Source organism: Eublepharis macularius, chromosome 13 (assembly GCF_028583425.1).
Source record: "Eublepharis macularius isolate TG4126 chromosome 13, MPM_Emac_v1.0, whole genome shotgun sequence".
NCBI lineage: Eukaryota > Metazoa > Chordata > Lepidosauria > Squamata > Eublepharidae > Eublepharis > Eublepharis macularius.
The window spans coordinates 47,305,409-47,330,792 of NC_072802.1; the positions used below are offsets into that span (position 1 = coordinate 47,305,409).

General features: G+C 40.6%; 1 protein-coding gene across 6 annotated transcripts in view; it reads left to right on the top strand.

Annotated features, from left to right (window-relative positions):
• Nucleotides 1–25,384, top strand: part of EIF4ENIF1 (eukaryotic translation initiation factor 4E nuclear import factor 1) — a 28,478-nt gene that overhangs the window by 227 nt on the left and 2,867 nt on the right. For 2 of the 6 annotated variants that reach the window (XM_054996298.1, XM_054996299.1), the window contains exons 2-17: nt 1,604–1,729; nt 5,015–5,088; nt 5,859–5,986; nt 7,328–7,614; nt 9,516–9,717; nt 10,327–10,502; nt 12,619–12,754; nt 12,985–13,164; nt 15,385–15,614; nt 17,106–17,177; nt 17,762–17,945; nt 18,287–18,366; nt 21,188–21,327; nt 21,916–22,006; nt 22,342–22,471; nt 24,795–25,154. In XM_054996298.1, coding sequence (XP_054852273.1) covers nt 1,631–1,729; nt 5,015–5,088; nt 5,859–5,986; nt 7,328–7,614; nt 9,516–9,717; nt 10,327–10,502; nt 12,619–12,754; nt 12,985–13,164; nt 15,385–15,614; nt 17,106–17,177; nt 17,762–17,945; nt 18,287–18,366; nt 21,188–21,327; nt 21,916–22,006; nt 22,342–22,471; nt 24,795–25,154 — 2,569 coding nt within the window. In that variant the 5' untranslated portion in view covers nt 1,604–1,630. Of the gene's footprint in view, nt 1–9; nt 138–1,603; nt 1,730–5,014; nt 5,089–5,858; nt 5,987–7,327; nt 7,615–9,515; nt 9,718–10,326; nt 10,503–12,618; nt 12,755–12,984; nt 13,165–15,384; nt 15,615–17,105; nt 17,178–17,761; nt 17,946–18,286; nt 18,367–21,187; nt 21,328–21,915; nt 22,007–22,341; nt 22,472–24,794; nt 25,155–25,384 lie in introns of those variants that run through there. The other 4 variants (XM_054996294.1, XM_054996297.1, XM_054996295.1 and 1 more) reach the window with 4 other exon arrangements.

Here is a 25,384-nt window from a genome sequence, read left to right on the forward strand (position 1 = left end):
CCGCTGAGTCACCTGCTGGGGGTCTGCCTCGAATGCGAGGCGGGGTACGGCCTGGAAGCCCCCCTGCCCGGCGCTGCGGGCTGTCCAACCTTGTCTCAGCCTCTCATATTGCTCGGCTTCTCTGTAGCGTGGCCACGGTATGACACCCGCCTTCAAAGCGCGTCTCTTCTCCGGCCCACCCGCCCCGTTCTTGGGTCGTGTCAGGTGCCTCGTGGAGGGCGAGAGCCCCCCCCCGGACTTCCCGCGTCTGTTTGTGTTGCTTCCGTCCCCCCCCCCCCCCCCGCCCGAATGTAAAGCTGAGTTAAGAGAGTCAACGAGACCTTCCAGGCCACGCTCGGAACTGTAGCTTCCTCTTCAGTGGGTAACCATGGCTTTTAAGTGCCCCGGAACAGCCTCTCGTGGGGCGCAGGAGGAAGGACCAGGTTCCGTCATGCGTATGGGAGGGGAGGTAGTTGTTACCGTAAGCTGCTTTTAAACAGGGTCAGGTTTAGTCTTGCCAGCCAAATGAGGGGTGTGTGTCTGGCATGGGAAGGGGGAGATGGAGGAGACCTTACTTCTCGTCAAGCGTCTTCCACTGGCGGAGCGGCGCAGTGGCTTGAACAATACACGGCGCCTGTTTGCCTGAGTGGGAGCATGTTGTAGTGCAGGCTGTGCCTTACTGGGTGTAATGTTTTCCCCACAACAGTGATATGTGTGTGGCATCCAACATTGGGTATATCACCCCAGAGACATGCAATTGTCTAGGTATAGAAATGCTGAGCACACTCCCATTAAACTTGCCATGTTAGTACTCTTGCATTTGTTCTTGCATTTGCTGGAGCAGGTGAAGAGTTTGAACAAGAGTTTTTACTGTGACATTTTGTGTTGTGCCTTGGTTGCTGTCTAACAGAAATGTGTAGAAGGCTACTTGTTCATCTGAACACTTGTATCTTTCCTGTTGGCCAAAAAGACTCTAATGACAACTTACATACTGAAAGCAACTAATATCCTAACTAAGAATTTATCAGCCTCCATAAACCAGATAAAAGGAAAGCAGCAACTTACAAGCAGAACAATCAGACAAGAAATAATTCAACATGCTAAAAAGAAATTAACTAGCCAACTACAGAATTTGAGGCTGCCAGTAAATAAAGTTAATAGAGTAAATAAACTAACTTACCTTGCAATTTTACAAAATGCCTTGGTTTACAAAATACCTTTACTTGATATTGAAACGTAGTGAGGCCTGGCACTATGTGAGAGGAGGATATTTAGCAGTTGGGGTGCAGTGACTGGGCCTGTGGTGTGCAGAAATATAAGGAAGCAAATAGTCTTCCAGACAATGATGGCCATGTGCCATTTTGCTTTGTGAAGAAGTTTTAAGCAATGCTGGAAACAAATTTAAACTTTTCTAGGGATGAGTTCTATATATGGTTTGAAAGGTATTAAAACTGGATGTTATACTAATATGTTCAAACACCTGTAACTTTTCCACCCCTAAATGGAATTGCCTCTGCAAAAAATATGTTCATCTATAGTATAGAAATGTGTGGCAAGAAATACTTGAGAAACTTGAAATATCTATGAGGTGTTTATGTCATGTTTTATTTGCTTCCTTGATAAGGTGTATATTCCAAGTCTTCAAGCAATTATGGATAAACGGGGTGCCTTGACAGATGTTGTGAATGGTGATTCCTTGCTTGATATTAACAGAATTGGTATAATGAAATTCCCTCATCGCTACACAAAAGTAAGCTGCCTTATCTCATTTAAATAGCTGATTGTGAATGAAGTGCTAACACACAAAATCTGCTTGCTGACAATCTACACAAAAACTCCTTGCAAATGAACACTCAAGATTAATTATACTGCAGAAAATACAGCAGTTTCTTAAAATTTCATGTTTTGGACTGTCAGATTTTACTAAGATGCGGTTGTATCACTATTTTCCCCATATGAGTAGAATGAGTTTCCCTAAATACATATCATAGAATTTATTTCAGTAATAAAGATCTGACTTACATTTACATACAGCTAAAGCACATCTATAATGTAGAGAGACCTTTTAAGAAATACTGCTCCAAAGGGTGGGACTATGACAGCTTTCCCTCTGTATTCTTATTACCTGTTCTGTGCTTATGCTAACTGTTCTTCTGAACTACCCTGTCTGATGAAGATCCAGGTCAAGCAAGAGAAAGTGGTGTGGCATAACTGAATTAAGCTAGTTGAATTACTATCTTACTAGTTTGAGATGCTTACCTCTCGTATCCACTTCAGAAAGTATTAAACCTTACTTTTTAAAAGCAAATTAATGCAATTGCTTGTCCTGAGCACTTAAGAGTAATTATAAAAATGCTAGATATTTCTGTAGGATATTGACAGTCTTTACCAGTGTTCCCTGGACTAGTCCAGGTCTTGACACATTTTCTTTGACTCTAAGGGTCAGCCCAAAACTTCAGGAGTCGTACTCATTTTTCAGCCTTCAAGGTTTTGTCTATAGGTACCATATTTTCTAGTTATTGCTAGAGAGAGAAAATTTCTGGAAATATATAAGCCACAGGAGATATTTATTACACAGTATTAAAACTCCAGGTATTTATAACTTGGTTAGAAATGGAAATCTTACTATTTTGCCATATTTATGGAATTTGAAAATGTAAATAACCTGATATTTAAAACCAAAATTGCAAATGTACCCAGTTCTTGAGAGAGAGCTGCAACTGCTGCACTCATTCTGTCTGAGTGTATTTGTACAAGTATCAATTTTTTGTCCTGGGAGAAGCAGAAACAAAATTTAAGTTAAAAAACAAAATCTGTAGTAAGTATATTTGAACAGAAACACTCAATTACAATAGGTAGGGCTACAAGCATATTTAGATACCAAGTTAAAGTCTGTAACACTGAACTCTATTAGACACATTATAGCATATTGGTGGCAACAATAAACATTCTAGAAAAATATATTGTGTATGTCTACAACAATTTAGAATTAGTATTATCTAATGCAGTCAGTCTTAATTGAATTTTCATACTATACATTTTGAGTTAGTAAAAACATGTATAGTGAAGCATTTCATTCATTTCAAAAGCAGAAATAATTCATTCAAGTTTTTATTTTACTACATTTATGCCCCACCTTCCTGATGGGGTCCCAAAGTTACTTACATTGTCTTCTCTTCCATTCTATCCTCGAAACAACATTGTGAGTTGAGTTACAACTGAGTGTGTGACTAGCCTAAGGTCACCCAGCATGTTCCCATGACAAGAGTGGAGTAAAACCTGGGAATTTTTCCATGAGAATTTTTTTTAAATTGCCCCCCCCCAGGGGAGAGGCAGTAAAACATTCTAATTTTCCTTCCTCCTCTCCCCGCTGGGCTTAACATCTCTGATTATTACTACCACAAAACCTAAATCTAAACTTTTCGCAGTTGCTCTGAATTTTCTTAAAGCAGTGACAGGTGTTAGTGTGTAAATAAACGTGGGGCAAAACTAGCTGTCATCACAATAAAACACTGACCTTAACCTGACTTCTCTCCTATTTCTCACAAGTTTGTTATTGCTTTAAAAAGCTTCATTTAATTAAATATTGGAGCCAGTATAGAAAGTAAATGGATAAGGAATGAATTCATCCACTGTCATTGAATTGTGTGAAGTTAACACATAAATAAGCAATGACAAGAACTTAAAAGTACATGCATTGTTGATGTCATATGATATAATCTTTTTTTATATACTTATTTATGTTATTTATAATCTGCCTTTGCCACTGAGATTTGAGGATTACACTGTAACAATACAATAAGCAGCCAGGATGTTCAATAAACAGTACAATAGGGTATGGATTGCAGAAGCTTGAAAACAAGCAGAAATCTGATAGAGTTGAAACAAAACATAAGTAATATAACATGACATTAATATGTCATGTTATATTACTTACGTTTTGTTTCAACTCAGAAAGTACCCAGTAGGAGCATACTTGCAGCAGCAGATGGTATACAGTAGGTAGTCTACAGTCTCTATCCCTTTACCAAAGCATCTGTCTGAACTATTTTCTTTACAGTGTAGCCCTATTTAGAAAAGCCCTCCTGAATAATTCAGTTTTGCATTGTTTGTAGCAAGCTTAGAAAGTGGGAGCTTTCCTGACCTCTTTAGGCAGGCTATTCTATAAGGTGGGGGCCACCACAGAGAAGGCACGTGTACAGGCAACTGTTGATTTTGCCCATTTGTAGAGTAGTTCCTGCAGAAAGCCCCGATATGAAATGATGAATAAATATTGTACTTCTACTGAGAATCACCGAGAAGCACTACAATAAAATCATTGCTAGAAATATTGGCTGCCACAATGAAATTTCTTGGTGCCATGGCACCTGAGTATTATTAGGCCTGGAATTAGTCCAAATAACTGTTATGTAATGAGGTTTGCTGTCAACATGTGTTAGCTTCATTTGTTAAACATAGCACCCTCCAGTTTTTGTCTGTCTGCCTGCTAACCTGCCTTGCTTGGCATCCTAATTGTAAACTCAAGTGGCAGACGGTCCAGCTGAAAACTGTGGAGCTTGTCTCTACAGTGACAATGGATTGAATAGCAGGATGTATGAAAAACGAAGTGGCTGTTAGTCAAAATCCTGTTCAAGCCTTTAAGTACAATCTGTATTACAGTGCAGATGCAAATAGTGTATAAAACATAAAACTGCAGAAGAAATGGATTTCAGGGAGGTATATCTGCTAAAGTGAGTAGTCTCTTGAAATTCTCAGAACTCATTGTATTACCCTGTAACCTGTATCTTTGATATTGCTAATTTGTTGCCTAAAGCTATGTTCTTTTATCCAAGGATCTCCTAAAAACCCCGATATTTTAAAGTTTCTGTATATAGGATATTCTTGCTGTGATTCTCAGTCATTTAAGCTCCAGCAGAAGATGCAATCCTAATGGGTAGCACTGTTAATGTTGTATGAATTGAAATATAACTTAAAATAAGCCCTGATAGGCATCATAGTTTGGAATTTCAGAATATGGTTGTTCTCTTTTCTCTAGGAAGAACTCTTGGACATTAAAGAGCGTCCGTATTCTAAACAGAGGCCATCATGTCTTTCTGAAAAATATGACAGGTATTTCTATTAAAGTAACAATGTATAAATGCAATTCCTGGGGTCTGTAATTGTGTGAACATTATTTTTATAAACATTCTGGAAGCTTTACCAAAGGCATATTTTTTGGCAAGGTTTGCTCGTAAGTTTTAAAATCTTGACTCAATAAAGCAATATTGCAATTTCTATAGATGGATATCTGGAAGACTGAAGTAATAGAAACTTCATAGCAAGCTTGTTTGGGAGTAGAACATTTAGGCTTGTCGTGGTTGGTGCTCCCTAGGATTAGTCAATTTTCCCCTCAGCTACGTGAGTTTGAGCCAAGAGATGTCCCTCCTCTTGCACATTGGTTGCAGTTAGTTGGGTATATTCATCTGTAGAACTTCAAACCTCAGAAGGAATGCTCTGCATACCACCACCCAGGTGGAAGCTGGAGTGATTATGTAGTTGGCCCTCTGGTGAATAGGAGTTGCTCATCTCTAGATGTAGTTCTTTGTTTGAAAAAGAGGAGCATTTGCCATTAGCCTAATATATTTCAAAGGCAGACATGGTATGGTAAGGTGTTTGTGTATTGTCCTAAACTGAAGATTTAACTGAATAATGGAACAGTTTATCAAATTGATACCGTATATAAATTGTTTTATGCTCCATTCTCTCAACTTAGTATCTTAGTCTGAATGTTGTAGACAGTGCCCTCTACGCATGACTAAATACTTGCCTGTTACAGTTGGTTATGGAAGCGGTAATCTATAAAGCTCTAAAATAGTAACACGATTTTTGCACTTCTCCAGTGATGGAGTCTGGGATCCTGAAAAATGGCATGCGTCACTGTATCCAAATTCTGGAAGGACTTCACCAGTGGAAGGGCTTAAAAAGGACTCTGATGCAGACCGGACTTCCCTTATGCGCAGGATAGTAGGTAAGTGTATCACAGAGGCACTCGGAAGTTATGAGTCTGTGTTGTGCCAACATTACTTCTTTATGTGATGAAAAACTGTCATCTCAAGCTGTCCAGTGGTAGCTGGCTGCTTATTAGTTGCATTCTGAATTCCTAATTAAAATCAATCCCAAATGTGCCCTATTCATATAATTACCTTTCAAATCAGAACCAACTAGGCCAGTCCTGGCTGTCTTCTGGTAGTACCACAAAGTCTGTAGCTGCATTTGGTTTATTTCTATTTCCTGTTGAGTATCTAAATTTCTACTTCCCCTGAGCTGCAAGGGGAGGGTAAGGCAGCAGATACAGCCTTGATTGATGGATTATCTATAACCAAAGTTTCTGCATAATGTCATATATGCATGCAGGTTGGAGGACTTCTCTCTCTGCAGTATAAAAATACACATGAGGGTCTCGCAAGGCCCCTGATTATCTTTGATCTCGTCTAAAAACACCCTCATATCTCTTTGTTGTGGTGTTACTTGAAGCATTTAACTGTGTCAACTCACTATCTCTTGGATGGTTACCAAAAGCAGGTTAAGTTAAATAGGAATCAGTAGAAGAATGCTGAAATGAATGAGCCTAGAAATGTGTGTGTGTGTGGAGAGGAGAATTAACATAACTTGGCATTAAGCCACTCCCATATCACGACCCTTATTGTAAGAAGAGCACTATGCATCCATGTGTCTGTCTGCGTTACAGAGAAAAATCTTAGTGGCTTGAAAAATTAGGAATACTCTCTCCTGTGTCTGAAATAAAGCAGGGAAGCTCTATTGTGTAAAGGTTTCAACCTCCCCCCTCCCCACACTCACTCACTCACTCACTCACTGTGGGGAAGAAATTACAGGTGGAAACTCAATGAGAACAATTACCAACTTAATTGAACAATCATAATTATAAAGAATACAAATAAAACAACAACAAAATCTTAATCAGAATAACATTTTCAAACTGTAGTTGAGGATTTGATTAAGAGAGATCTAGTGAATTCTGTATTATATAAATTATCCTGCTTTTGAAGCAAGCATATTCCTTCCTTGTTATATTCTTGCTCTCAATTTAGTTAAACTCTATCACTTAGATCTCCAGTGTGGTCTAATCTCTTAAGATCAAATTTAACTTTGCATTAGTATTGAATAATTAAAAATAAGTGGCCCCATTTTGTAATTGTTACAATGGAGTTCTCTGCTTAGTGACTGTATGTCTGACCAATATTGTGTTGAGTGGAGCAGAAAGAAATGTTTTTGTGTTCTTGAACATAATTAAACTGTTACCAGCATGCAAACTGTGGCGTGCTCTCTCTCTCTCTCTTCAAATCTTTAGATCCCAGGGAGCGAGTAAAAGAAGATGACTTGGATGTGGTGTTAAGTCCACAGAGGCGAAGTTTTGGAGGGGGCTGCCATGTCACTGCTGCTGTAGGTTCACGCCGAGCAGGGAGCCCACTGGAAAAGGAGAATGACTGTGTTCGTGTCATTGGTGGCCGCAGGATTGGCAGTGGGAGAATAATTTCTGCACGGAACTTTGATAAAGATCATCGAGGTAGCGAGAAGGACTCGAGAGATGCAAGGGACCGAGACCGTGAGAGGGAGTACAAAGACAAACGTTTTAGGGTCAGTATTTGACCTAAGGAGAAAGCTAATTGGAGCTTGGGGTCTGTTTCACATCTGTGGCAAACAGCTTTCCTTGAGGCAGAGATGGTGAATTATCAGGCCGGTACAGTTTTGCAAGCAACTAATGTGGTTCATGGTTTTAAATGGAGTGAATCATGTGCTGCATGAAAACTGTAGTACAGTTGAATTGACTGAAACAAGGTTGCTGTGTACTCAATTTTTAAAGCCAAATTCCATTTTGGGATGAACTAAAATGCCCTAAATGATAGCAAGGCAACAATAAGAGTCTTCAGTCCATTCTGAACAGTTGGTGACTAGTATGATACTTGCATTTAATTCAAAAAACTTGCAATTACAAAGCATCAGTTGGTTACAAAAGTTGAGGGTAGATTGCCCCTGTTGCTTGCTCCCAGTATCTTGCTGGTGGTTTTTTTGTAATTTTTTTTGTTTGTTTTAACAAAACTATTAACAATATCCAACAGGTCTATACAGTACAGGTGAGTTAACAATATACACATGAAATCTTTTTGAACATACGTATAACCACAATATATAATAGAGGTTTGAGGATCAGAAAATATCGCATCATTGTAATTACAAAAGAAAAGGGTCTAATGGATACTTTTTGTTGGGGCCAATGCCTTTCGTAATCAGATGGTCAAGGACTGGTAACCAGTCTTCCCAAAAATCTGATTGCATATTAGGCGATTCAGCACAATGTATTTGATATGTTAACTTCTCCATATAATACTGATCCCACGCTTCATTGTACCATAAGCCTCTTGCTTGTTTAGATAAAAGCTGGCCCCTTGAGGTTATGTCCACAAGTCTCGTAAGGTGTTTAGTTTTCCATTTTACAAATGAGTCTTTTCTGAAGGCTGGTTCAAACCATTTTTGTCCCGTAAAACGTGAGTAAGGGGAAAGAGACGGTGCTAATATAGCCCTATTCCTATCCCAAGTCTCTAGTGCTGGGGCTAGAAGGATATGTTGTTTGACTGTCTTTGAGTGTTCACATGCTGCGTTCCAAATAGTTCCCTGTAATGTTTTGGGGAGTACATGTTGCTGTTCAATAGCCTTCCAATCTGCATTAAAATCTGGAATGTAACATAAGGACCAGGTAAGTAAGTTGGGTAGCCTCATAGTATAATTTGATGTCGGGCATTCCCAGCCCTCCCTGATTGGTATGACCTCTCAGGGTAGCAAATCCAATCCTAGGTTTCTTTCCTGCCCAAATACATTTATTCAGTAATTTCTGCCATTTTTCTGTGGTTTGTAATTTAAGAAAGATGGGTAGCGCTCAAAAGTAAAATAATATCTGTGGGAGTATTACGGTTTTTACTAAATTGATTTTTTTCTAGCCAAGTCAGGTGAAGTCTTTTCCAGCTATCTAGCGTTCTAGAAAAAGAGAGAGAGCTCCTTGAAGTTCAAGTTCCAGATTTCATCTAAGCTTAATGGTACTTTTACTTCAGGATAGGACCAGTAGGATTTAATCCACTTGTATTTATACCTAAATTTGATAAACTGGATAGTTTCTTGTTGTAGGTTCATGGGCTATAGTTCAGATTTAAGGTGGTTAATAGCCAAGCCAGAGACTATTTTAAAGTCTGTATCTTGCTCTGTTGATAAACGTGTGCATTTTGTGGGCGAAAGAATGCTGAAAGAGACTTCTGAACAGCATAGGCTATGAAATACATAAAATACAGAATGATTAATGAAACTCTCAAATGTGAATCTGACACTATCAGGTACTAGAAAATGTTAAAATGCTGTCATACACCTGGTATTCTGCCTCTCTGAGAATGCATCTCCCAGACATTCATCTTACAGACTTTGTCATGTTTAACATCTTGCTTACAAAGGATCTTAAGCTTTATATTATTTCCTGTGATATTTTTATTCAGAGAGAATTTGGGGACAACAAGCGTGTCTTTGGGGAACGTCGAAGAAATGACTCCTACACGGAGGAGGAACCAGAATGGTTCTCTGCTGGTCCAACGAGTCAGTCAGAAACCATTGAGCTTACTGGCTTTGATGATAAAATTCTAGAGGAAGAACACAAAGGGAGAAAGCGAGCAAGGCGGCGCACAACCTCTCTGAAGGAAGGTATTTCACACTGTAATGTGTGATGGGCTGAAGCTAATAATGTCTAGCAAAAGCAGTCACTGAATGTCTGTCATTAGACATTACAGTAAGCAATGTTTCTTGGTTGCAGCTATAAAACAAATCAGTATTGCGCGTGTGGCTTTCCTACAATCATCTAACTTAGTCATTATGTGGAAGCAAAGTAGTATTGCTGTATCTTCCTGAAAGACACATTTGAATGGTATTTGGGTTTTGTATCTGTACTAAGTTCTAAAATGAGAGGTGTTGAGCTTCTCAGAGGAATCTGGTTGGGGTTTCATTTGGGCATACCGTAACATTGGATCGACTAGTTCAGAAGGAACTACGTTTCAGTGGGGGGATTAAAGTTCATTATTTTGTGTATATTAAAAGTAAAGTTCATCATTTTCTTATTGGGGGCAAGGCTGCAAGGGTATGGCTATAGGGTATTGTCAAAGCTTCTCCAAAATTTATTAACAGTCGTTTTGAGGACCTTTCTGTAAACTTAAGTATATACAGTACTTGTAAATATAAGCCGAGTTCCAGGAGATGAAATGAAGTGCCTTGGACTACTTCTGGAAACGATCATGGCTGTTCTTTATTTTTTCCAAGCAATAGAATGCAACGGTGGAGTAGCAGAAGAGGAAGAAGTGCAAGGTGTTCTGGGCCAGGAGATGACAACTGATCAAGAAGTCCCAAAAGAAGTGATGTTGCCGGAACCAGCTCCAGGAGACTTTGATTTCAATGAGTTCTTCAACCTGGATAAGAGTGTTCCAGGGTTGGCTTCGGTGAGTTTACATCGATCTCTGTTGCAGTGGGTGCTATCTTGCATTAGTACCAGGATTCCATATCTATAACATGTAGACAATTTGGACACACTTGTCTCTTCTGACACTTACATGGCTCACTCACATGCCATCTTCACTCTCCTTACGAAGGTTGCACATGACACTGAACTTGGAATTCATTGCCACAGGAGGTGGTGGCAGCTACAAGCATTGCCAGCTTCAAGAGGGGACTGGACAAATATATGGAGCAGAGGCCCATCAGTGGCTATTAGCCACAGGAGATAGATGGTATTCTCTTTGTGGGGAGGTGGTGCTCTGTTGTCTTGGTGCTGGAAGGAAGGCAGTGGGAGGGCTTCTGGTGTCCTGGCCTCACTGACAGTCCTTTAGATGGCACTGGATTTCTAGCCACTGTGTGTGACAGAATGTTGGACTGGATGGGCCACTGGCCTGATCCAACATGGCTTTGCTTATGTTCTTATGTTCTTATGAACTGCACCTTGTAAGATTTGATGATTTCCAAGCATGGGATCAAACAAAATCAGCTGAACTGAGATTTTTCTGTACACAATGTAGTTATCTTTGTAAATGGGCTTGATCTCAAAAGTCCTGATTATGTTTCCGAAATACCTCTAGCAACCTAATGCAACTACATGGTATGCCTTTTCGTTGACACTAGTTAACAAGATTGGGATGGTACCATGAAAATGCTAGTGGACCTAACTGCCATAAGTCCGTGATTTGCACAGTCTCAGGTTGACAAGTCTTAAATCTCTGTTCAGATTGGAAGTAATTTTAGCACTGTACTGTAGATGCTCAGTTGCTTAGGTGAGAATAAAGGGAATTGCAGATATTCTGCAGTTGTGGGATTGCTTCAGAATAAAATACAAAGGGCAAAACTTATGTTCACTATGTTCACAAATTAACCCTCTAGTACCAGTTGAAGTAATTGTGAGTTAGCTAAACTCTACACTTTTTGTGGATGCTGATGCCTTTAAAAGTTAAGTCTAGTCTAAGTATCTGAGGATGACCATGGTTTAAGACATAAAGGGGGTAATAACCAGTTCTGAATACTGACAACCTGTTTAATTTTGGTAAATCTTTAAAAATTTCTCTACTTTATAGATCTGGATATCTAGCATTACAGCCATGAAATCCTTTTGTCTTTTATTTTATTTATTTATATTTCAATTTATAAACCGCCCATCCTCAGGGGCTCTGGGCGGTGAACAAGTTAAAAAAATCAAGAAAAACAAGAAAACAATTTTCTCATGCTATGAGGCTTCTTCAGCTATACTTCACTGTACAAAGAAATTTAATACTTCTTTGACTTTTACTGTAGCATCTGATCTCTGTTAACAGGAATTATGATAATCCTAATGCTCACCTTGGAGGAGGGATTTGGGGATCCCCCCCCCCCCTGTTTAGGGCTTAGCAGAAAAATTCCTCCCACCTGTACATGGCCCCCTTGTGCAGATTTTTTGAACTGCATTCTATGGCTGTCTTCAGAATTAGATTGATAATGGCACTTGAACAGTTTAACTGGGAGAACATAAGCTTGCACATACCACAGGCAAGATTTCTGCCTAAAGATCTCCTGCCCTTCTGTTTCAGTAGTTTAGCCGCTGAAAGGTTTGAACCAAAACGTGTTTTGTTTTCAGTGCATGGTACTCTCGGCACTGCAAAAAACATTGTCGCAAAACAGCCTTGCAAATGTGTCGTGCAACAGTGGTGTTTTGCATTTGTCTATGAAGACATTTTTTTTCTAACAAGTAGAAGCTTTATTCCCTAGTCAAGTAATAGCTAATGACTTGATACTGGACTACTAAATTAAACCACTAGATGAGTCTCAGAATAGTGTATTTGTATACTTGAATATAGTGCCACTATTTAAAGAAAATTTCCAAGACGAAAGCCCTTCACACATTTAACAGTGCAAAACAGACTCTACGAAAGTAGACAGTTTGGCATGGCTGCTTAGGCAGTTTGGGGAAGGAAACGGTGATCTAATTGTCGCAAATTCTGAACCAACAAATCTACTGAGAGTTTGTAGATTTCGGAAACTGCATGTTCACCAGACCTAATTTTTTTGAAATGTTCATTTCATCTCATAATGCAGATGATAGAAGATGTGCTGGGGGAAGGCTCAGTGTCAGCCAGCAGGTTTAGTCGCTGGTTTTCTAATCCTAGTCGCTCTGGGAGTCGTTCCAGTAGCCTTAGATCTACACCTCATGAAGAGCTGGAAAGATTAGCAGGTAATCTAGTCTTTTCATGCACCATTTACTTTCTGCTAGAAAGATGTAGGATTGTGAACTCTTCCACAATGACTGTTTAGTGTATGAATTCAGATGCTTCAGCTTCTGAAACAAAGCTTGGACAACAGTGTCAGATGTCTTTACAAAGAAGAGGAGAAGCCTCATTGTGTTTTCAAGTTGCTTAGCAAAAAAATCTTACAAGGAAGTCCTCCTGATTTTTGCTGTTTCAGGTCTAGAGCAAGGCATTCTATCCCCTGGTCAGAATTCTGGAAACTACTTTGCTCCCATTCCTTTGGAAGACCATTCTGAAAACAAAGTGGACATCTTAGAAATGCTACAGAAAGCCAAAGTGGACTTAAAACCCCTCCTCTCAAGTCTCTCAGCCAACAAGGAGAAGCTTAGAGAGAGCAGTAAGTCTTCCCTTCTGCTGTTGTGATCCTATGATGCCTTAGGCAAAAACATGTTCAGCTGCCAAGTTTGGGTTGTCAACCAGAAAGTTCTAAACACTACAGAGATTCCCGTGGATATCTGCATAGCCTTGGTATTGTCTGACCCTTATCCATAGGATGACAGCAGGATTAAATGAAGCCCGTGTTGTAAAGGAAGCTCTAGTATCAGCCATTCCTGGCATCTGAGTCTGTTTCCAAATTGGAAGATGGTGGAAAAAGTCAAGCACTACTAAACTTGAGACTTGAGCAGCTCTTGCTGTTTACACTTCCAAGTTTGCACCAAAGCATCTGTTGCCTCAATAACTTATGCAACACTTTCAGCAGCTAATCTGGAGCCTGTGGCTTTTATATGGGTATCACCTTTAAAACTGAATTAATAACTGGCTAGCTCATGAAATGGCAGCCATATTTAGGAGGAAAAGAGATAGAAAAGGCATTCTTTAACACTGAATTATCCTGCTGGAGTCTCTTATTTCTATTGGTGTTTGGGGCCCAAGTTTTTAAATTGCATGCTAGCAGAAGACTTGCATGGATGATTTGAAATTGCATGCATGTGCTTTATGCATGTTTAAGAGGCTCTACTTGGTCTTAAATTTCAAAATCTCTGATGGAAGTAAGCAGGTACAAGTATACAAACTACTAATGAGCTCGACAATTCTTTTGTGTCATAATCAGCAGGAAAAATCAAATGTCCATCTATCCAGGGATGCTGGACTAGTATGTATGCTGGGAAGAGGGGGATCCTTGGTAAAGATTCTTCCCAGATTAACACCAAGGCTTATTCTCAACTGAAATCTCATGGCTTTTTGCTATCACTTTGCCAAATGTGTTGAAACACACGCATGTTAATTGAGCACGCTTAACCATTTGCACAAATGGAGGCATCTTAAGGGCAGGCCAATTGTGTGTACTGCTTAGACTTGAACTCCTAATGGAAACCAAAGACTGCTGCTTTCTCCATGGTGCTTCTGTGGCCCACCCTCTGATCACTGACTGGAAGCATCTTGTCTGGATGGCTGGGCACTGGAGCGCAGAGCATGAACTGTCGTGTGATGCTTTTGTTGCCTTGCATGACTAGTATTGGGAATCTTGACAGCTACTCCCATGCAACAATGTATTCTCTATCTTGATTGATTCTACCTGATGCTAGAAGTAGTCGACCCACACTCTATAAACCTGGGAAAACACAAATGCCGTAACTTTAGTAAACTCAAGACAGTGTATATAAAGAACTACTGTAAAAATGGTCATTTGGGTAGCTACTTCTGAGAAAAAGCAAGTAGCTTCTGTTGAGATAATTATGTGAGATTCCAAACCTTGCCAACGTTCAAGTAGAGATACAAGTTTATATTTGCAAATTGATTGGTCTTTTAAGTTTATACAGTTGATCCATCTTCAACTCCCAGGAGTAATCCTTACAGATCAAAATCCCTGGTGCTGACTCTACAGAAGGATCGATAAATGACATATTAGTGCAACCTTCTGTAAGCAGAACACCTTCTGCTTACTGATCATCTGCATACAAGTAAAAAGATGCGCTTTTGTAGGCTATGTCAACCATCTGGCATTAACATGGTTAATTTCTGTACAGAAGAAGCATAAATCATGAGGAACATCAAGAGCTGTTTGTTGCAGTTAAGCTACTACTAACTTTTTTTGAGTGGAAGAATGGTCAAGATTCCGACTTAGTGCCTTGCTCAGCTTACAGATTGCATGTTGTCTCTTACTGCGTTAGAGCACAATCCACCAGGAAGTGTTGTGCAACTCCCTTTCATTTAAATGGGGTTTGCCTGGGAGAACTTCCCACTGGACTGTGCCTTGTGCTCTTAGTGCAAGTGATTGTGCTGTACCGTCATGTGGTGTTATTTTTCAAGGGATCACACAGCTGTTTGCTAGCTTATAACCTGTGCATATTTAAGTGTCTTACTAATGCAGTGACTTCAACCACCAATATCTTTGAACAACATCTTCTTTCTTGTTTGATTATTTGAAAGGTCTGAGAGCAATAACTTCTGATAGAATGTTGAAATGCTTAACTTCTGCATGGCCTTAGAATATCAGCCCCAAACAGTGGCTTGGAACAAAGCTGATTCTAACTTCACATCCTCTTGACTTTGCTTTTGTAACTGATCTTGCCCTAAATGGAGTTGTATTTCTAACTCTTACCCTCCTTTTCCTCAGCACATTCAGGAGTTGTACTTTCAGTAGAAGAAGTAGAAGCTGGGCTGAAGGGCTTGAAAGTGGGTCAGGAGGGGAAAACTGCTCCCCCCTTAATGGCAGAGCAAATGGAAGAGACGTTAAACATGACAGACTCCCGGCAGCTTAAAAAGGATGGTGATATGTCTGCCTTCAACAAGCTAGTCAGTACTATGAAGGCAAGCGGAACACTCCCTTCACAACCTAAAGTCAATGTAAGTAAAGAATCTGGTAGTGCCATAACTTCATATACTAGTCAAGTTCAGGGAGTGAAGTGAAAGTGCTTGTTTGGGTTATATAAGAAATAGACTAAAACCACGTGTTCAGTTGAAATGATACAGATTGTGGCATTGTTGAGTGATTGCAGCCTCTGTAGATAAAACAGTACTGCTAAGAGTTTTCCCTGTATGCAAGAACAAGCTTCCAGTTTCAGTGCACTTACTCCTGAGGAGTAATTCTTAATGCACATAAAATACAAAACCCTTTTGTTGAAATGAGCTGATAGGATCATCTCTCTCTGGCTGTGTCGCTTGACTGGGAATTGCTCCTGGAACTATGCAAATATGAAGTATTCCTGTGCTGTTTTATATGCCGGTTAAAAGCTCTAGAGTAGTGATAGGAGCCATGTGTGGCTCTTTTGAGCACTCTTCCTCCAGTGTGGTGCCTGCTCCCTGTTTCAGGAAAGTGGGCAAAGCCATTGCCTGCAGGGTTTTATTGTTGGCAGGTGGTTTCCATCATGAAACAGCTGCCATTAGAGGAGCTGGTGTGGTACAGGCCTCATGCTAGGGATAGAAGTAAACGTAGCTATTTTTGGATGATAATTGCAAATGTAGAGTGAGTCCCACTGCTGTAGACCAAGGGTCTCCTTCCTAAATTGTGAAGTCACGGGTGATGAGAGGAAGAAAAGTAATATATGGCACATATGTGCCATATATAACAATATTGCTACAAGTGTAGAGTAGTAAATCTGGCCAGTACCAGTCCAAGCTGGCAACAGTACTGGCTTCCCCAGTTGCGTTTGTGGCTAGTGTTTTTAGAAGCTGCAGCACATTTGTTTATAACGCTTGAATGTGGGAAAGAGCTGGTAGTATTTTGTACAATTAGGGCATGAAGCTGCTGACTGTGGCCTGCCTCTTCCATGCAAATACTGTATTGCTACTTGTTCTTGCCAAGTAGCTTTCAGACACTGATTTTCTTCGTAGTAGTTGCAGCAGCTTGTTCTGTCAGAACCTACATAGATTAGCTGTAACTGTGCAGTCACACTTTCCTTCGTTAATAGTGTTTTACTCTGGTTATATGCTTATTATATAGGATTTCATATACCAGGGAAAGGGTTAGCTGAGGAATATATAAACAACTTTACTGTTCCATATTAAAAATACCACTGCATTTTAGATACTGCTTTGCTGAATGCACATTAATGGCTCAATTGTACTAATGGCAATTTATTTCTGACATAGTAAACAAGTCCTTAAGGCCACATATTCCCATCTTAAAAGTGGCTGCTTGCCTTCCTAACTCTGGCTCTTCAGGAGCCTAGCACATCACTTTGCTTTCTTAGCTGACACTAGTTTAAACATTGAAATTGACTTTCTGACTTTCACTTCTGCAGGTAATAGAAAGTTCAAAGAGGGTAAGGTGATATAGGTGGTTTTGTAAGCATTAACCTATAGCAATGGCATGTTAAAATGTAACCTTCTTTCCAGCAAACTCTTGAAAGCCACTTGATACCTTCTCCTGACATGCCAAGCCGACCAGCCACCAAGAATATTTTACAGGTAATGTAAGGTATTTTTACTTGTTAGAAGCCATCTTGGGGGTTCACTTTATAGTCAAAGGCAGGCTAAAAATATTAGAATCTCAGTGTACACCTTCGATAGAATGTTAATTTTAAAATTCATTCTGCATGTTATACACCAGAGTATAGTTTTGATTTGGGTGATTAATATGTGTAAGGTTAAGTAGCTTACTGTGCAAAAGTATATTATGGCAAATACATACATGAATGGGAAGGGGTGGAGACTGTGTTTACAGATTTTAAAGCTTAGCCAAGCAAAGCTGGACTGAACAGGCAAGTTGTGGTGTTAGGCCAACCTTACAAATCCAAAATGTATTATCCTGCCCACTCTTTACACCTGCATTAATCTGTTCTAGAAAGAAAATCGCTTACAAAAGTCCCCCCCCCCAGTCATATGGAGGCAGTTCTTATTGCAACGTGGTGCTTAGAATACCTGGTCTAGGAATAGACTTCCTATATCTGATTCTGATGTATGCTTTGGGGAAAAGCTTGGAACTAATCTTCGGACAATAAATACTTGCATGGAAAACTGTTAGTTAAATTGCTGTTTTTCCCCCTTCAAAGGAGATCCTTGGGCCACCTGCTGGAAGACCTACTTCCACCAATGTCCTCAGTGGTTTGATGAGTAGCTTGGAACCTGTATCATCTCTCCTTGGCCAGAGAGCACCATCTCCTCCAATTTCACAAATGTTTCCCACTCGAGCTGCATCTGCTGACTACTTGAGACATCCAATTCCCTCCCCAATAGGTAATGTCCTGCTTCTAGAAACCGTCCTTACTAGTTTGCCTCTGATACGTCTAATACATGTGAAGTTCATTCTTTCTCTCATCTTAGAGATTTATTACAGCTGAGAACTTCCAACCAAGACAAGCCATATTGAATAATGCCTTGGTCAAAACTATCACGTTGGCCTAGCTCATCAATCAGCTGTCCTCTGTTTCAGAGAGCTTGCAGTTTTGATATACTACATTTCTTCTAAGCTTGTATCAGCTTGTGCCAGATATGACCAAGGAAACCTTCTTCATTTTGGATCTAAAGCACCTTAGAGGTTTAATGTCAACTGCTCACTGTCTTTACTGTCTTTATAGGCTTTGGATCAGGTTCTCAGCAGTTGCTTGGTGATCCATTTCAGGGGATGCGGAAATCTGTGAGCCCAGCTGCTGCACAGGTAAGACTTTGAATTTTTCTTCTACTTTTCAGTGTCTCATCTGGAAATGCAAGTTAGAAGAAAAAAATTAGGGTCAATGGATACGTTACTAGGTGTGTATTATGTGTGGTAAAAATGATATTTTCAGTAGGATGGTGTTCACGTTAAATCCTTATAGGACAGCACCACCCCTGCTGGGCTACACTAATACCCATGATGGAAGAAGTGTAAAACAAACAAGCACTTCTGTCACTCACAATGTACTGTGGATGTACAAGTGTGTACATCAGTGTCAAGCATCAGGAACTTGCTCAGCATGCATTGAGTTTGGGGATTAGGTCAAAAGGTTTAATTCTCCCAGGATGATGTTTTAGTTTTTTTAATGTCTAGTTTGCTTGATTTGAGCCTTTTGTTGGTGAATTCATATCAGATTACCCATTCTACAAGCTAGACCATGCAAACTTGCTGAGTTTTATATTCTACCTTGTCCAAGAAAAAAAACCTCCCAGTTCATTTTTGTCTGCTCTGCAACTAGCTGCTTCAGGCCTTCTGGAATCTTCTTTGATCTTTCTGCTTCTTCTCTTGACTGTACTCTCTAGGAAAATAAAACAATAGCATCAACAGACGGTTCTTTGCCTCTGCCATGGCCTTTTCCTGATCATCTAACCAATCCTCCTCACCCCCAGTAGCATGCAATTCAGCTTCCAAAGGTGGCAGCAAACCATTTTACTGGAGCATACTACCTATACTAATATGTGTTTATAAACCAGTCTTCTAGACAGTGCAGTAAACAAAGTCAGTGTTATCCCCACAATACAGATGAGGAGCTAGGGCTCAGAGGAGTGGCTCACCCAATGAGCTTATGGCAGTAGTTGTGGCATTCGAACCAGAAGAGTGCTAATTCCCAAACCAACCACTATGCTACACCAGTCCCAGTATTGTTCAGGACATCTGCTGCTGGTCTTACATTGCCTCTTGGACTCTCAAGAACATAGAGACCGGTGTTGGCTGAAGAAAACAACTCATAATCATGTTCCAAAATATAGCACCCAAACATTCTTCTGAAATCCTAGTTAAACCCTTCCTTGCTTTTTACAGCAGGAGGAAGTGGGTAACGGAGATGAAGTTTTCTCCTGTCTGAGGATTCTTTGTTGTGGTGTAGCACACCTAGAGCAGTTATCTAGGCTGCTGCCATGCCTTATAATGATGAGGATGGTATTTCCAATAATGGGTACTCTTCCCTCATCTTAAGATGGCAGGAGCCAGGCTGAGCTTTCTCCAGGCTTAGAGCCACTGCATACCATTTTGGAGCCTGCACAAAAGCTGGAAAAGGACCCAGCTTTACCATTTTGCCTGATAAAGGATCCATTCGGGCTTTAGCTACACACAGTCAGCAGGCTCTCTCAACTACTTATTGCAGTTGCCTTTCTTCTCTCAAACGTATGGGCATTTCTGGAGTGTTGGATGAGTATAGCTGCCATGGGTGCACTTCTGCAAAATTAATTCAGTTCAGCAAGCAATGGTGCTTTCCTCTGTTTCTCCCCAGTCAAGGATAAACATGCTACAGTCCAGAGACTGAATCTTATTATAATCCTATGTATCTTATGCTAATTGCACATGCCTCCAACAGTTTTAGCTCTCATCCAAAACCAACAAGACATAAGTGTAGAGAAGAGCAATAAAAAGGAAGTTGGCAACACTTTATTTTTCCCTTTTCCAGAGAAGGGGGAAAATGTGAGTTGATAGTGCCTTTAATTGTATTTTGAAAACTCTGCCCTGTCAGTGAGGAAGGAGCTGTGCACGTTCCTTTATGACCAAGTATTTTATACCCATCTATCATTTCAAAAGCTTTTCTTGACTGTGGGAGATACCTCTGCTCTCTCCTTCTGCCTTAATTTCAAACATCCAAGGGAGAAGGAATAACATACATTTAGGTGGTCATAAAACCTTACAGAGCTACACCAAACACACAGTGAAAGCAGGAATGTGTCACCTTCCATCTGGTCTCAATGGAAAAGTCTTTTCCAAAGCGACACTAACAAGATGGATCAAGGTATGCAACTCTCACCTATAAAGTGCAGCATCTGCTTATTGCATACAGGGTAATAGCATATTCTGCAAAAAGAGCTGCAATGCCAGCCACCTTCAACATCCAAGTACCTCTAAAAGAAACCTGCAGGGCTGGTGCAGGTTTTGGAAATAGTGCTTCAACAAGTCCTTCCCAAACATGCACAATAGCAAATCACACCATAGAGTATGTTCTTACCACAGTTTGACCTCCCAGCCTGGATTTTCTCCTTCATGACAGACTGGAGCATTGAAGCATTTTGTGATGGCTGCTTATGTTTGGTAGAGAAAAGGGTTTAGAAGACCTGGGTTCGAATCCTCACTCTGCTATGAAGTTTGCTGGGTGATTTTGGGTCAGCCACTCTCTCCTTTGGCCTAAGCACTACACAAGATGGTTTTGCTAAAGGGAAGACACAACAGTGTACAGTGTCCTGAGCTCTTTAGAAGAAGAATGGGATAAAAATGTACTAGATCAGAAAACCATATCTGAAAGCTGGGTTTCTTTAAGTTTGTACAGAATTGAGAGGTTAGAAGAGAAGACTGCTTTATTTTTAAGTAGTTGCATTGCCAGCTTGACAGAATCATTTGCCATTCTAGAATTGCACTTTAGAGCCATGTAATATGAAAATACTACTTTGTATGAACTTGAACATCCTGTTGATATGAAATGTTTTAAGTATTGTCAACCTGCAATAAGCAATACGAACTAGTTTTAGTGGTATTTGATTCTCTTAAAGCTCTTCTTAATTATTCTATGGTACCTCCTTAACTTTAGATGAGTCAACTTGAATTACAACAAGCTGCAATAGAAGGACACTCTCTACCACATGACTTAGCCATACAAATGTCAAACTTCTACCAGCCAGGCTTTGGCAAACTGCAAATGGACAAAAACAGAGATGGCTTCAGGAGCAGGTAAGCCAAACTTCAAATCTGCTTGCTTAAATTAATGCTAGAAAATTCGGAGCTGCCTTCATTCTGCCGTATCCCTTTTTTCCAGGTAGTTCATAAGAACTAAATTAGAATTGCTAGGAATGAGGAGCTGTGCTGACTTGAAAAGCTATAGTTTTAAAAAGTGTAGGAATATGGGCTTCATGTGATTGAGTACTCATAGTAATTATACCATATACTTTGGGGTAGGCTTAGCCTACGTTTGCTTGCAAATGTGAAAGTCATCGTGAGCCACTTTTCCTAGATTTCAAAATAATCACTACAGCTTATGGCAGAACTCTTCCAGGAGCATAGAGCTTTGAAGGGAAGAGTTAATGGCTTGTCTTCCTGTTTTCCCCTGATCATCCTAGCTTCCCCTGTGCCCGGACTGAACACTTCTAGATAGTTTGTCCACAGTGTCAAGGTGGGAGGCTTGATGTCTTGCTGGAGGAAATTCAGTCACTGCCCTATAGCATCCCTGGTTTAGATATGAAATGGTAGGTCTGGTGGTTTTGTCACTTCGGTGCCAACAGATCTGTAAGGAAGGGTGTCAGTAATATGTGTCTCTTTTAGGCAGCAACGCATGACTAAATCTCCTGCTCCTCTTGGCCACAGAGGGAATGCATCTTCTCCTCCAGCACCTGCTGCTTCCATCACTAGCATGGTTAGTGCCAGTATGCCCTAATAAAGAAATTGGAAATTAACTTTTTTAGTTCCAAGTTGTGTAAGTTTGTTAAATTGCCTGAGAAGGAAGGAACAAGCTAGCAAGTGTCTTCTCGGGATGTACAAATTGAATAGCTGTGAGACCAGGTTGATCTGAGTGTGTGTTTTAGTTGATGAACCATTGGACTTCCCCTTTGTATCTGTCCTTGGTTATGTCCTTCTAATGACAGCCACTGCCTGTAGGGACCCTGTAGAACTAACTCAATTGGGGGTTTGGCTGCTCGAGAACTGATTTATGATATTGGATGCTTATTTCTGGTGATTGTCTCTTTGCAGCTGTCTCCTTCCTTTACTCCTACCTCAGTGATACGCAAGATGTATGAAAGCAAAGATAAAAGCAAAGATGAACCCAACCCTGCAAAGCTGAAATCCGGTGAGAAAGATGATGGTCCAAGAGCAAACGAAGGTACTGTGTGTCATGTTGGAAAAGGAGAGACAACTGTATGGTTGATGTAGGGATCTAAAAGCAAGCAAAAGTGATGCTGTGCTATATATTGAAATCCTTGTGACCACATGCAGAACTGGGACCTTAAAAATATCCCCCCTTCTAATGTCAAGAGGGTAGAATGTTTTCTTTAAGGCTTAAATGAAGCTTTTCAAGCTGGGAAGGAAGGTAATGACAGACATTTTTATATAATCAAGTAGTACACAAGCCAAATAGGGAAACTGTTACAAAAACTAGGCTACTTTGGCCAAAATTAAATATATTATTGCTAATTAAGAGACTATATGAAGTATTATCATTATATCAAAGACGGGTGGCTCGTGCTGAACAGATATGAATTAGAAGTCAAAAATGTCATTCCCTTCCTCTGCCATATTAATTTTTTGTCCTATAAAAATGACTGTTGCTATTCCAGTTGCTGGGTGCAAAAACTAAAAGGAAAACGTCTGCATAGATACTAGATGTACAGAAAAATATGCATGTACCACTTGATCCCCCATAGTGGAGCAGGGTTGAAGACAAAAAAAGATCTGGGCATACATATTGCCATGAAAATCAGGCTATATAAGAGCAAAATGTTCAAGTCTTCATGGTGGCTTGCAAAGCCCATATTACACTGCAGGGTATTTCCTGCTAGCCTCATGAATGGGATAAGGACTTGCAAGTCACATGTATCTTATATTAAGGCACCAAAAGCTAGCAGACTCCCCACTCCTGTGCCAAAAATGTGCAGATAACCACTATCAACCCCTGATCTTATGTCTGGCTGACTGAGGCACCCAGGGCTTTTGAAGCTGGGAGGAGGATTGCCTCGGACAGTGCAGTGGCCAAGCTGGACAATGAGTAGCAGGTAGTGCTGGCTGAAGATACTGTAGGTGGATCAGAATTCCCTGTAAAGTTGTGGAACCCAGGGAATTTATGCCCCTTTCAAGGGAGGGGGAAGCATCTAGAGCCCTAGCTCAATTACTAGTCCGAGAGAACCAGAATAGGAGGACTAGGCAGACGGAGTCCTTCAGAATTCAGCCCCAGTCCGAGGGAACTCTGGAGTTTGGGTGGTGCCTGGAATAGAAAATCAAGGCTCTTGTTGGCATTTTTGATGCCCCTGGTCACCTTGTAAGTCATCAGTTTTTCCTCCTCCCACAGTTTCTCACAGGTCATCCACTTGTACACAGCCAATGTTTGCTAGTAACTGTAAGTAGCTACCAGCATAGTAAGAATTTTGCTCCTAATTAAAATACCGTGGCAGACCTACATTATTGGCATGAATATATTGAATTGTAGTTTTCCTTAAACCTCCATTAGAGAGTAAAACACTTGAGATGACAGCAGTGGAAGGTAAGGAGCCTCTAAGTCCTTGGGAGAGCACCATAAAAGAACAGGGTTGTACAAACCATAGGAAACCCTGCAGAATCGTTTTTCTCCACAAATATGAACACTATATTCCTGCTTCTAGATGCTCCAGTGTTGTAACTACAGCAGTGGAGTGGACAGTATGTGTCTTGACCTGGTGCACACATACCTGCATCGGCCATAAAGCACACTGTGACCTTGAGCTAATTTTTCCCTCCTTCTTCCTTCCCTGCCTTGGAAAGCAATTTTGACTTGTTGAAAAGCCTCATCTCTTTCAAGGTGAAGAAAACATGAGAAGGCACCTTATTAGCTTGCCTGAACTGCTTACAAAAGAGCTTGATAAATCCCAGCACCGGGGCTTAGTTGCACCTTAAAAATACTTCTGAAGCTCCTGTAACTCTTAAGCGTAACAACCGTCTGCTGGACTACAACTGCTGGGTTAGCTGGCTTTCCAGTGGGACTGGAACTGCCTGATCAATCAGTTCTTGAATTTGGAAAGACTTACCTAGCCTCTAATTCAGAATTTGAGACTTAAGAGCTGGTTGATCAGGATGCTCCAGCCCTTATACAGGGCTGTTGGCATTCAAGGAGACGGAGCCAGTGTGATATGAATGGTTGGAGGGTTGGGTGTTTGCCTGCCACAATGCCATCTTCCTAGGTTGGAGGAAGGTCTACAAAGCGAACAATGCACACACCTCAGTGTCTCCTGAAACAACTTTCACAAGGTGGATTCTAGTGATGTTGGCCAGGGAGGCAGGGGGAGCAGGGCAGTCATCTGGTGATGTCTCAAGGCAGGTGAAAAATTAGTTTAGCTTCTCAATTTTGGGGTTGTCTCCTAGGCCTGAAGAGAACTTGTCAAGGCCAGGTAGCTGTGGGTAGCTTGTAATGGGGTGAGTCCGAGTTCTTGATTCTCTACTTATATTGCATTCAAAAGGTGTGTTCTCTTCAGAGAGCCTGCTGCCATCTAGGTCTATAGATCATGTGGATCAAGAGAATGCTCCTTCCATTAGCACCAAGCTAGTGTCACTGCAACGCTCGGCGTGTTCGACACCACTTTCTCAGACAAATCGTTGCACCAAAGAACAAGACTACAGGCCGAAGTCCACCGGAAGAAAGACTCCTACCATGGCTTCTCCAGTGCCTGGAGCTCCTTTTCTCCGTCCTGTCCACCAGGTCCCCCTGGTTCCTCATGTACCAATGGTACGGCCTGCTCATCAACTGCCCCCAGGATTAGTCCAGAGGATGCTGGCACAAGGTGTTCATCCTCAGCATCTTCCACCTCTTCTGCAAGCAGGTATACTTTATTCGTATAAATTCATATTCATAATCAAATGATCAGGTCACTGAAAAATACAAAAGGTTTTTCTATCGTTGCAAGGTTTGAAAGAAAATTCTTACAAAGGTAGCAACCATGAGCCTTGTGAAAGCTGGTGTTTTATTATACCTGGAAGATAATGTGCATTTTAGTTAGAATGTTTTTCAGCAGCTTCACTGAAGGAAAAAGCAATACTGGCTTCAAATACA